At 32.6% G+C, this 14398-nt stretch overlaps 1 protein-coding gene across 2 annotated transcripts in view; it reads right to left on the bottom strand.

Moving 5' to 3' along the window:
* The window catches only part of LOC149927170 (uncharacterized), a 53468-nt gene that overhangs the window by 20799 nt on the left and 18271 nt on the right, over positions 1-14398 (bottom strand). For both annotated transcript variants that reach the window (XM_090159203.1, XM_090159204.1), the window contains exon 2: positions 6643-6866. In XM_090159203.1, the coding sequence (XP_090015329.1) occupies positions 6643-6866 (224 nt within the window). The remainder of the gene's footprint in view (positions 1-6642; positions 6867-14398) is intronic.

Raw genomic sequence — 14398 nt, 5'->3', positions numbered from 1 at the left:
AAAGGAGACAAAACGACTTAAATAACAATATAAAAATAATATATTTTTCCCTCTTTCGGCGAGTGGGACGTTTGGTATAAACATTCTAACGAAAAATACTTTTCCCTCTCTTTATCCATTTTCTATACATTTTTAGGTTCCTAAGTTTCATAACGTTAACATTTTTAGGAAGAGTAAAGGGTGAAAGGAAAAAAAAATGTCCATATCTTTACTGACAGTGACTTAAACGTGAAGGGGGAGTGAGGAGGGGGTATTGAAGGGAGGGGGGCCAAAATAAGGGGGAAATGAAACGTCAATTTTTCCCGAAAAGAAACGACGGAAGCTTTAGGGAACCCTGATAAGAAGACGACTTTTCAGACGTATTAAAAAGTCGGAAAAAGTTCCGAAATAAAAATTCGGTGACGTCCATCCTCCCTTCTTTGATAGACAACATTCTACGGCTGAATGCGTGTCTAATGGGAGCTGAATTGAAATTTTGAAGCCTATTTTACATTTATATTTTAAAGAGTCACGTGACAAATGAAAGCAATTTCATCCGATATTGCGACCCCGGGGAAACTACCAAATCCTTTTTCGGGAATAATATGAAATTTGCAATTTGACAATTTTTGGTAATTTATTAAAAGGCATTTTCACTAAGTTAACGAATTTCTGATAATATTATAACGATATTTGTAATTATTGAAAAAAGGTTTAATAATATAAAAATACAATAATATAAAGATAATAATAAAAATATAAAAATATAATAATATAATAATATAATAATATAATAATATAATAATATGATAATATAATAATATAATAATATAATAATATAATAATATAATAATATAATAATATAATAATATAACAATATAATAATATAATAATATATATTATTGGCAAATAATTACTAATAACGCAATGTTAAGCGTAAAAACGTAAAACAACTAGCTTGGATGTAATTTTTAAACTAATTATTTTAGAGAAGTAACATTATAATCAAGAATACCAAACAAATAGTCTAAGTACAAGTCGGATTGCTAATTCTTTAATCTAAATACAGGATATTAAAATATACAAATTTATAATGTTTGGCATCACTAAGTCTTCTTACTGGAGGCAGACCCCAAGAGATACCATACAACCGAAAAGGTTTTTTTTTTGGTCTCCAAAATGACGCCACTACTCCCCATTATAATTTAGCGGCCCAGTAGGCTATATATATATATATATATATATATATATATATATATATATATATAAATTGTCGTGATAAAATCACAGCGTAGAAATTTTAACTTGAAGCAATAACTTTTTTATTTACAGTTATGCGTTACAAGTTTTTGCGCGGGTCAAAGACTCAGAACCATCCCTTGAGTAGGGCGAGCGGGGCAGTGGCCCAGGGTGCCAAAGTTTTAGGGGCGCAAAAACAAAGATTTTCATTTAAATTGGATATTTAAAAATTAAAAATTTCTACCTAAGGTTCTCGGGGCGCCATTTGGGCTAGGTACGGCTCTGCAAAGACTAATCTAGAAGCTAACATTTAATAATCAGTTAGGCTAATACTCAAGGCACCACCTTAGGCCTAAGTCATCAAGCGACTTTTAAAGCCATTAATTAAGGTGGCCGGGTTACAACGCGTAGGAGGGTGGTGGCAAGCGCTTCATGCCACGCGAGCCAACAGCTCCCTACACTAACTATTACCGTTAACCTCCACAAGTTTTTATGGAAGGGGAAACCGAAGAACTCGGGGGAAAATCCTGTAGGGAGAGAACTTGCAAACCCAGAAGTACACTCTTAGAAAAATTCGTCCATTATTGTATAAAACATGATCCAAATTGTTGTCACTCATACGGTACGTATTTTTGTCCAAAATTGCACAAAAACCATATGTGCAACGTTGGACTTTATGTGGATCCAATATTGCACATTATTACGGGATATATTGGTAGTTAATTTGTCCATTATTGTACAATATAGCATCAAATATATTTCAATTTATGGACTCAAATTGTCGAAAATTGGGAGGTGATTCGTCCGATATTGGAGTTTAATTCGTGTAATATTAACTATTTATTTGTCCAATTTTGTAAGTTTTTATGTTCAAAATTGGGAGGTGATTTGTCTGATATTGGATTTTAATTCGTGTAATATATGCTAATGTTTTGTCTAACTTTGAAAGTTTTTTGATCCTGTTCGATAGTGAACACTAAACCCATCAACATCATTTTCTAGATTGTATGATTTTGGAGCTGAAACTATTCGATATTGAGCAATAACTTAAATAATAACGTATGAATAAACGTTTAATATTAGCGGTTCAATAGATTTAATTCTGTAGGTAGTACCGTCCAATACTTAGTGTTGACTTTAGACAATGAACAGTTAGAGCGCCTTATTTCCTTATTTTGATTTCAAGTTACGCTATTAAATTAAATGTTCACTACAGGGTAATAAATTATTGTTACAATTATGTTTCAAGGTATAATTGAAAGAATAAGTGAAGTAATAATTTTATTTATAATTATAACTGGTTAACAATGTGTTCCATTGAGTTCGATAATTTAGAGGCATTAAGTTGGGAATAAATAGAGGTACAACTAAATCTGGCTGGCGCAGGACCAATTTCGTTCAATAAGGAGACTTTATCAACTTTATCGTTCTACCGTGGCGGCATCTGTGGTGGAAACTATATTTCAATGGAATTTTTTCGCGAATCTGATGTGAAATTGAAATGTATGATTACTCGTAACAAACAAATCTTTGAAGTTGTTTAAAAATAATTTTATTCTGTCAACACGATCCTTTTTAACTCAAGTTACGGTGAGTTAGCTAATAATTGTTTATTTTTAGCCATATAACTTTACAAAATATAGATGGCGCTACCGCCTAATTATAAAGATGAATTTACATATATCCACGCATACACCCACACCCACATACACCCATACACGCATACATAAAAGGACAAACTAGCTTCAAGACATAGAGTAACCCATTCGCATAGAGTGGAAAGCCCTATGGAAGCGCATGAAACATCCATTCTAAAGGGGAAACTTGTTTTCGAGGCGTGAATAAATATAGTCCGAAGAGCGATGAGTATAAACTTACTTTTTTTTGTAGATTACCTTTAGGCCAACTTGTTTTTTTTTACGCCTCGGAATCAAGACGTTGCATACGAACAGTGTTAACAAGTTTCGCTGATGCTTCCACTCTATGTGAATGGTTTACTCTAGGCTTCAAGACTTATAGTTATAGATACGGAAGTTTATATTTTTAGAAAGTAATAATTTAAAATGAATTTTAAAAAACATACTATAAAATGTTTGAAAATCACATCGATTCTATAATAGATGGCGCTATTTAAAGGACCAATATTCATTCTATTTTAAGTCTAATGTAACAATTACATAACGAAATAGCTCTGTAAAGATATCAAGAAAAAGGTAATGAACGTTTCGACCTATTAATTTTGAAATATTTAAACGATTATGTTTTGAAGAGTGTTAAAAATTAACATTATACTAAATATATTGAAACCTAATTAAGATATGGAGACAATTTAAAAAAAATAGCCAACGTTATCAATCGTAATTTCGAGATTTTCAAAATAATAGATGGCGCATAAAACCTAAAATTTAATTTCAGTTAATGTTTGTCAAGTTATATTTAAATTACGATACTTTATATTTACAACTTTTAAAAATCATGTTGAGGAATTCCATAAAACTGAACCCGTGGAATTAAACCAAATAGAAACTATCAAAACCCCGTTTATATTAGCAAACCAAAGACTATAGTAGCTATGGCTTCAAAGAATGGCGTGTTCTGCGGAAAAAAGGTTGCCCAAGCATCAGCGCCATCAAGTAGTCGCGGAAGGAGTTTTTCGTTAAAAAAACCGCTCCCGAAGCCGGTAGGATGGTCTCAAGACTATATCAGCTATAGCTATATTAACCCATTTCAAGTTCTATAAACCAAAGATAGATGGCAAAGAAGTGCAACTCTTTTAGTTCCTGCCGCGAATACTACGTGGCGCTAGGTGTTAAATTGTCAACCTTTCTACGACACAGAGAAACTGTAAAACACCTTCCCTATACTTTCTCCTCTAAAAAACAGTTGTCTTGAGAAATCAGACAATACATAATGACGGGGGTTAACTCTCAGCCGCGCATATTGGACGCTTCTGAAAACGATTGAACACAATTTTACCCAAAATCGTGTAGAGAGAAAACTTTGGATTACTGGTTCCCAAATTGAACAAATTTGTACATATCGTCCTACGTTGGCACACTGTGTGCAATTTTGGACTTGGTTTGGAACCTTTTTTCTAAGAGTGTAGCTTCGAGCTTTGCACCCAGTGATACAAGCTGGGAGCGAACCGGCTTCTCTTGCTGCGAGGCGAAAGTGCTAACCACTCCGCCACCCCACCATTGGAATTATCGTTAAAAGAAGTAACTAAGGTGAAACCACTTACTTCCAGAGCGAACTGTACAATAAAGGGTCTTTTAATCGAATTTGTCCTAGCACTTAAAACGTCTCGCGGAAAACGGGAGGCAAGGCAAATGGAGTGACGTCATCGGAGTCTACTTTCAATTGGGGCGTGGAAGGGGGGGGGGGCGTGGAAGTGATTTAAAAAAAACCATTGTTTTAAGTTACCTATTATACTTCAATTTATTGATAAAAATGTGCAAAGGTAGACTATTTAGCGTTGTTAATTTAGAAACAAACTAAATTAAATTTCGATTTTATATAGTAATTAAATCTAATTAAAATTAATTAAAATTTTAATTTACACTTCACTTTAATTACTTATTAATTTGTAACGAGAAACATGCCTAAAACGTTAAAGGAAAAGTCCAGGTTTGGTAAAACTTGGGTCTATTTGAAAGATCATGTTTAAATAAACTCAAAAATATCAGTCGTAAAATTGTATCTTTTTTTAATGACGAGAAATAGTTCTTTTTATAAACTAACGTGGCCTTCTTGTTGAAATGTTGCTCTTACGTCACAGTCTCTTACTTTGACAAGCCTACGAGCGCGCGCTACAGTCGCGAGGAATATAGCTTTTTCTAGAGCGCGTGCAAATCGCTCGTGCGAGGAATACACTAATAAAGCTGGGTCTTGTGACGTAAGAGCAACATTTTAACAAGTTGGGCAAGACCACTTTTTATTTTATAAAATCAACTATTAATTTTTAAACGAGCCAAATTTACCGCCAAGCGATCTGCCATTTTTTTTTTCGCGGTGACGTTTTAGGACTTTAATCACGCGCTGTTCGCGCTATAACAGGCTTTAACAGCGCTCTGTTCCCCGCGCGCGCTTGCTCCGCGTGCGGTCTGCGGAGGGAAGGCGAAAGAAAATGGCAGCTCGCTTGGCGGTAAATTTCGCTCGTTTAAAAATTAAAAAAAGATACAATTTTACGACTGATATTTTTGGGTATATTTAAACATGATCTTTCAAATAGACCCAAGTTTTACCCAACCTGGACTTTTCCTTTAAAAAATCAATATAATTAAAAGTAATAAATATCTAATTTAAATAAAATAAATCGATTTTTTTTCAAAATCAACAAGATTTCACAGACATTTAAGTACAAACTATCCCCCGATATATTAATATATTTTAAATATTAATTTAAATTTGGTAAATTTTTCAATCATTTGGAGGAATTTTATCGAAAATGAATTTTTCGACTTACCTGGTTTTGGAAATAAGGTAGTGAAACGCAAACGTTTTTTGAAGGTAGATGGTGCCTGTATCAATTGGTACGAAATTGAAATATCACAATAGTGCGTACGCGGGTTATGAGGTCCCGCGAACTGGCCAGAAATCTCACTTAAAATGAAAATTTCTAAATGCGACCGAAAACGTAGTTCAGAAATGATCAAATTGGTATTAATTAAAAAAAACTATGTAGATTTGAAGTCGAAAATCGCCAAAAAGCACTAAAATGGGAAATAACCAACTTGTGGGCCCCGATCGACCAACGCGTGGGCCCCCGATCTCCAAAATTCATAGCGGGCTAACGAGGGCATGATATTTCCTTTCGTTTAAGGGGGAAGACTATAGTGGCCATTGTCTACTTTCGCACTATTTCAAGCTGAACTCTTTTAATTTTGTATTTTAACTTAATGTTTAAGTGTAGAACAGCCTCTTGTTTAGTGACTTAAATAATTTTTACAATTTTAAATTTAAAAGTAATAAAGTTAATTATTACGTTTTAATTCGGACCCCCGGAGCTAAACAAGTTGTGCAAGCGTCCAAACTACCCTTTAGTTAGGACCTTATATTTCGTCAACTATTAATATTATAATTATCAAAACTATTTTAAGTACTAGAGGAAGGTTCAGCCTAATAAGAAAAATATAATTATGTAATTCTTAAAACAGAAACGTTCAGCTTGAACGAAAAAGAGGCTTTTACTGTAGTCTTCCCCCTTAAGATTTCCCAGGCCCTTCTAAATCTAATTCTAGGAGAGTTATGTGGAATACGGCAGCATCGGCGGCAGCGGCGGCATCGGCTACACTATTCGTGGGCCCAGTACACACAAAACCTTTAGGATTATGTGTAAAAAATCGATTTAAATCACAAAACAAAATTGATTTTTGAAAAAAAAATCCCGAACTGTACGAAAAGCAGAAAAGAAACGGCACTAACTCGATAATTGCCAAAGGCGTGAGCTCCGTCGAAGATGAAGAGATGGTCGTAGCAATCGAGCGCTAGCCTCTCGAATCTGAGCATGAATTTCTGCAAAATGGAGTCCGTCTGAAAAGTGATGACGCAATCCAGGTTGTCTTCCGACTCCGACGTCAGAACCGCCCCGTCGATCTTTTTGTACAATGGGTGGTAGCGTTCCCTCACGCACAACGTTGAAGTGTGGTCTGCAATTGTACACGATCATTATTAGCGGGATAACTATTTTATACGAAAATAGGATATTTAGCGGATTCACAGGAAATAAGTAGGAAAATTTCTGTTGAAATTTTAGAAAAATATAAGACAACAACTTTTTTAAGTATAACAGGCATTTTCACAATATTGGTTTGATTCTACATGACGTCATGTTTGTCAAAATATTTTCACAATTTTTAACGCCTTTATTATTACAGACTAATATTTCCCGGGGGACTAAGAATATTTGTACAATCATGGATTAAACACTAAAGGATGTTCCACGGGCGAAAAAACACAATTGCCCTGTCACGTCGCCACCTATAGCCCGCGCGAGTCCGAACAAGACGTACGACGGTCAGAATACACACAATCCTCCTAATGTGTTAAGTTTGTTTGAGCTATTCACAGCAACCTGCAGCGCCGTTATCACAACCAAAATATATCCACGGTCCACATATATACAAATTTACACTTATTTGTTACTTCTAGTCATACTTTGAAAGCATCGAAGATACCTTCGATCAGTGTAACTCTTATTTTTTACTTCTGATAACACTTATTTGTTACTACTAGTCAGCCGTTGAGTGTCACACTTATTTCTTCTGGTTATACGACAAAGACTAGTTCGATTAGTTTCATACTTATTTGTTACTTCTTATCACACTTATTTGTTACTTCGGTCACACTTATTTGTTACTTCTGATCACACTTATTTGTTACGTTGAGTGTCACACTTATTACTTCTGGTCATACGCCGAAGACTAGGTAGATCAGTGTCATACTTAATTGTTACTTCTGGTCATACGTTGAAAGCGCGGCCCACTCTGAACGGCCTTGAAAAACGCCAGAGGGAAACGGGCGCGTAGACCTCTATAAACACGCGGATTTACAATGTTGGAAATTGCGGGGGTCCGTATACGCTGCCCAAAAAACCTTACTTAGAATTAAATTTAAGGAACGTTTTTACAATTCTAGGTTATATGTAAACCACAGCTATTCAAAAATATAACTTTCATGAAAATCGGAAATATAAAACCACGAAAACTGGGGTCCCGTAAATTACCCTGAAAACTATACTTAAATTTAATATTTACTGATATGACCGAAGTTGTAGGTCCGCTGAATCCTAACCTATCCAATAATATTTTTTTTAACGTTATCGGACTTAATTTTAAACAAAATATCTACCACATAAAGGAAATCACCGAAAATAGTAAATTGGGCAAATTCCCAACTTCTTGGGCTCCGATTTGAAAACTTTATGAAAGGCTATCAATGGTAATATATGTACTTTTGAACGAGATATCATTGACTCTTCTAGTTATAACCGTTGAAGAGGTATGCGTGACACGGCGCCATCGGCGGCAACGGCTACACTGTACGTGAGACTAATACACACAAATCCTTAGGATTGTGTGTAAAAAACGGAAACTTATTTTTCTCTCCGCGCTATCCATAGCAAACAAATCCACGTGCTTTTAAATAAATAATGGTATCATAAAATTGCAGACGAATTCTAAAAATCACGGTATTAAATAACAGATGGCGCTGCAAACTCATTTCCGGTGCCCCCGGATAGAAGAATAACAATAAATAACATGTTGTCAGAATTTATAGCCCGGTGTACCGGTGAGAAAAGAACCACACCACCGGAGGCCTATCATCAGAATGCCCTACGCCAGCGTCCACAAGCCCGGACAGGTGACAAAACCAGCATGGGTAGCAGAACCCCACTACTGATGGTCGCACCCTCGACGCAAGCCGCTCAACCCAGCAGAAGGTGCAACAATGGGACGACCAGCCCGCCACTTCGCACACAGCAGTGGGATAGAGAACGGATGCTCTAGCAACTCCGGCCGACACCCCACCTACAAAGGCAGGGAGCCAAGCCCTTTGGAGAGAGCTCCTAAAGGGGAACGGCGGGCACACAGCAGCCCGCATAACCCGGCACAGCTGGCACCGGAGATCCCGGTGGGAGCCCAAAAGGCCAGGAGATGGGTCCGCCGTGCCCTCATACGGAGGCCCGCAGCCCCACAGCAGGCTACTCAATCCGCCGAGGCGGCCAGTTTGCCCGGCCCCTCTCCATTAGCCTGGGCCGAAGCCCAGTATCCAGCCCACACCTGACCGAAGTCGGAGGTCGGAGATAGGACCCTTTGGACGGAGCTAACATCTCCCAGTGCGCCACCGCCCTTACGGGTTACAAGAGCCGGACCCCGACTCCCCGGTACAGCCACCAGTTATTGCACACTCCGACCCCTTGAGGGCCAACAATAAATAACACCTAGCTAACGAGGACTTTGCCTTAGGAAGCTAGCCCGTGATACACCCTTTAGTGTTTAATCCATGGTATAATCAAAGAACAACGCCAGTGGTGTAACTCCTTCACCAAAGACTACATAAAGCTACAGTCTTTGTCCTTCACATTCATATAAAAAAAAGAACGCTGCAATAACTGTCTCCACGCGTGGCACCGTACCCAATGTAACCAACTGGTTATTTACAGTATTTACCAATTATACGTTGACTTCATAATAATTTACCTTTTATTATAGGCCTAGTGTCTATAGAAGAAGGCTTTTAAGACAATTGCATCAATTTAAGATTTATTCGTGTGTATGAATAAAGAACTAAGAAACTCAGACTTTTGGCTAAGGTCACAGTGTAGTATCTAGCTGGGGTACCCGGTATTTCCCGCGGAAATATGCCAATTTGTATAACCTAATTATTAAATTAAAGTTGTTTTGCCGACCGTAACCGTCGAAAACCACAGTCAGGGTACCATGAGATTTTATACATACATCTTTATATATTAGATAAACAATGACCAATTGAACAATAAAATATTATTGATCATTAACTATTAATATTAAAATATGAATTAAAATGAATTTTTAATAGTAACATATCAATTAAAATGAATTTTTAATAGTAACATATCAATTAAAATGAATTTTTAATAGTAACATATCAATTAAAACGAATTTTTAATAGTAACATATCAATTAAAATGAATTTTTAATAGTAACATATCAATTAAAATAAATTTTTAATAGTAACATATCAATTAAAATGAATTTTTAATAGTAACATATCAATTAAAATGAATTTTTAATAGTAACATATCAATTAAAATGAATTTTTAATAGTAACATATCAATTAAAATGAATTTTTAATAGTAACATATCAATTAAAATGAATTTTTAATAGTAACATATCAATTAAAATGAATTTTTAATAGTAACATATCAATTAAAATGAATTTTAAATAGTAACATATCAATTAAAATGAATTTTTAATACTAACATATCAATTAAAATGAATTTTTAATACTAACATATCAATTAAAATGTATTTTAGCATGAATAATGTCATAAGTCTATAATATTATTCCATAAGTTTGTCGCTTTGGGGAATATATTACTGAGAGCTAGTAACGGAGTGATGTCATCACAAGAAGAAAATCTCTCCCTAGCGAGGCGCTGTCAAAGGCTACGTGTGACGCGTTACGAAGCCCGTAATGCAGTCTGTCTTGTGAATAGTTCTCAGTATAACTTTTGCATGTGGAGAATAGGAAGTGTCACACTTATGTAAAATATTATACACTTATGATAATATTAATGAAAATGAATTATTAGTATTAATAATATAAATGATAATTAATTGTTAGTATTAATAATATAAATGGTAATTAATTATTAGTATTAATAATATAAATGATAATTAATTGTTAGTATTAATAATATAAATGGTAATTAATTATTAGTATTAATAATATAAATGATAATTAATTGTTAGTATTAATAATATAAATGATAATTCATTGTTAGTATTAATAATATAAATGATAATTAATTGTTAGTATTAATAATATAAATGATAATTAATTGTTAGTATTAATAATAAAAATTATAATTAATTGTTAGTATTAATAATAAAAATTATAATTAATTGTTAGTATTAATAATATAAATGATAATTAATTATGAATATTAATAATGTTAAAATACTAATTATAATTAATAATTAATTTTAATAATATTAAAATAATAATTATAATTAATTAATTAATTAATTATAATTAATTATTAAAATAATTAATCAATTAATTATTAATATTAATAATATTAACGTAATAATTATAATTAATTATTAATATTAATAATACTAACATACTATTTATAATTAATTAATAATAATTATAATAACATACTAATTATAATTAATTATTATTAATAATACTAACATACTAATTATAATTAATTATTATTAATAATACTAACATACTAATTGTAATAAATAATTAATAATATTGGGAAAATTATAATTAGGTCAGCCATTGATTTTAGGCACCGACTACCGATTTACCTTTCGTATTAAAATTTTATTACCTTTTAAAATGTTTGACTTTTCACCTCCGTACAATATCATTAAATTTTAGAGCGAATTTAACGCAATAAAAATAGTGCTCTGTAGACGTACGAACTTTGAGCCGGTCGCCATGGAGAACGCTGGGATTTGTAATACCAGAAATATATAATATTTAGCGCTCCCCGAATACATCGCAGTCACCCTTTTCCAACTACCCACGCAACTGTTATTTCTATCAGAAGTTTATAATAAGAAGTTTACGACAGAAATAACCCTAGAGACCACAAAAATGAGACTCGTGGCATCAATTCTAAAAATTTACAGCGTGTTCAAATCCGCAGAGTTGTTGAAAATTCATTTTGCAAAATGCAAAATGCAAAATACCATTTTCCAGTTTGAATTTTGAATTAGAAAAACTATTTTGCATTTTACATTTTGTATTTTTGTGGGTTTGATATGTGGAAAAACATTTTCAAAATGTTTTTACTCTAGTACCATCATCGCAGCTCTTGTAGAGAAATTTCGTCTGCTAGTTACTCTCAAGTAATCATAGATGGCGGTACTCAGTTACTCACTTACTCAAAAGCAGACAAACATTCGTACAGTGCCACCGCTTTATTTCCCACGCTGGCTCCGAGGATGGTTTGGAATTATTATTAATTACTAATAATCCAAGAGCCCATGACAAAATAAGGATGTGATAAGGTACACGATGGGTCAAGATACTAATTTCGAGCCCCTCCCAAATTTACATGTATAAGACAAAATTACTTTTTTAGTCTTATACGCCGTTTGGTTCAGATTTGAAGGTTAATTTAGCGATATTTGTTAAGAGCACGTTGAGACCAATCGAATGATACCAATATCAGGTTATATCAATTTTCAATATCACCGGAAGTGACGTCACGTGGTTCGTATTTCCGGAAAGCCCCCACTTTGACCCGTAAGACAAACAGTTCTTTGTTACAAATCACTAACCTAATTAAAAAATACCTTGACCCACCGTGTACCTTATCACATGCTTATTTTGTCATGGGCTCTTGGACTATAATTAATAATAATAAATAATTACTAATTATTATAATTAATAAGTAACTATTATAATTAATAACTAATTATTTATTAATAATTACTGTTAATTTGTAAAAACATTTTGCATTTTATATTTTTATTTTAAGCTGCAAAAACCATTTTAAATTTTACATTTTGCATTTAGAAAATCCAATTTTCACAATGCATTTTGTATTTTTATTTTGAGCTGCAAAAGCCATTTTAAATTTTACATTTTGCATTTAGAAAATCCAATTTTCACAATGGATTTTGTATTTTGCATTTTGAGTTATGGAGAAAGTATTTTGAATTTAAAATTTTGCATTTTGAGTTATGGAGAATGTATTTTGAATTTAAAATTTTGCATTTTGAGTTATGGAGAAAGTATTTTGAATTTAAAATTTTGCATTTTGAGTTATGGAGAAAGTATTTTGAATTTAAAATTTTGCATTTTGAGTTATGGAGAAAGTATTTTGAATTTAAAATTTTGCATTTTGAGTTATGGAGAAAGTATTTTGAATTTAAAATTTTGCATTTTGAGTTATGGAGACAGTATTTTGAATTTAAATTTAACATTTTGAGTTACGGAGAAAACATTTTGAATTTAAAATTTTGCATTTTGAGTTATGGAGAAAGTATTTTGAATTTAAAATTTTGCATTTTGAGTTATGGAGAAAGTATTTTGAATTTAAAATTTTGCATTTTGAGTTATGGAGAAATATTTTGAATTTAAAATTTTGCATTTTGAGTTATGGAGAAAGTATTTTGAATTTAAAATTTAGCATTTTGAGTTATGGAGAAAGTATTTTGAATTTAAAATTTTGCATTTTGAGTTATGGAGAAAGTATTTTGAATTTAAAATTTTGCATTTTGAGTTATGGAGAAAGTATTTTGAATTTAAATTTAGCATTTTGAGTTATGGAGAAAGTATTTTGAATTTAAAATTTTGCATTTTGAGTTATGGAGAAAGTATTTTGAATTTAAAATTTTGCATTTTGAGTTATGGAGAAAGTATTTTGAATTTAAATTTAGCATTTTGAGTTATGGAGAAAGTATTTTGAATTTAAAATTTTGCATTTTGAGTTATGGAGAAAGTATTTTGAATTTAAAATTTTGCATTTTGAGTTATGGAGAAAGTTTTTTGAATTTAAATTTAGCATTTTGAGTTATGGAGAAAGTATTTTGAATTTAAAATTTTGCATTTTGAGTTATGGAGAAAGTATTTTGAATTTAAAATTTTGCATTTTGAGTTATGGAGACAGTATTTTGAATTTAAATTTAACATTTTGAGTTACGGAGAAAACATTTTGCAATTTGCATTTGGAATAAAAAAGCATTTTGAACAACCCCGCTAATCCGCCTATAGAATATATTATTTATAGATTTATACTTATCTCGTAAGAGAGATATTATACGCTTCTGGTACTAGGGAGTGACGTGAGAGAGTGGGAAGAAAGCGGAGGCACATATTGCCCTATTGATTTTAAGTCGAGGAAAACATCCGAGTGCCGTGTTTTTCGTTTTGTTTCGTCAACCTATTATTTTCGAAAATATAATAATGGCGACAAACAAGACAGTATATTTTATCGGATTCCCATTCAAATAATTTGTAAAAAAAACAGTTCTGATCTAAGCCGCTTTCATGCGATCCAATTGAACACGGTTTACCGTTTATATAAACGAAGTGTAATCACGTTTGAATAAAATGAAACATATCTAAATATGTAGGGGAGGAAAAAAAGAATTTGACAACTGAAAGTCAATATACGTCAATGCTTAAATTATACTCGTGAGTGTTATTACGTGTAATATTATAATGCAACGAAAGCTTCACCCGTTTAATACGGGAATTTTAGTTCGCAAATGATATTGTTTCAACAACGACGTTCAGATAAATGGATAGTGATATTCAATGGATTTTTATTTTTCTATGAATTTATTTTCGCTGTATTTTTTTACAAAAATCAGGTGGTATTTTTAGAAATTCAGATGAAGTTGATTTAATTTTAAAGTATAATTTGACACAAAGACAATCATCCAAAGGGCCCCTTCACGGTCAAAAATTTAAATTTATATTTATATTTATATTTAAAATTAAA

This window comes from Leiobunum rupestre, chromosome 9, assembly GCF_980474605.1.
Source record: "Leiobunum rupestre chromosome 9, qqLeiRupe1.1.hap1, whole genome shotgun sequence".
NCBI classification, from domain to species: Eukaryota; Metazoa; Arthropoda; class Arachnida; order Opiliones; family Sclerosomatidae; genus Leiobunum; species Leiobunum rupestre.
Note: the sequence above shows the minus strand (reverse complement) of the source record. Positions and strands in the feature narration are given on the sequence as shown.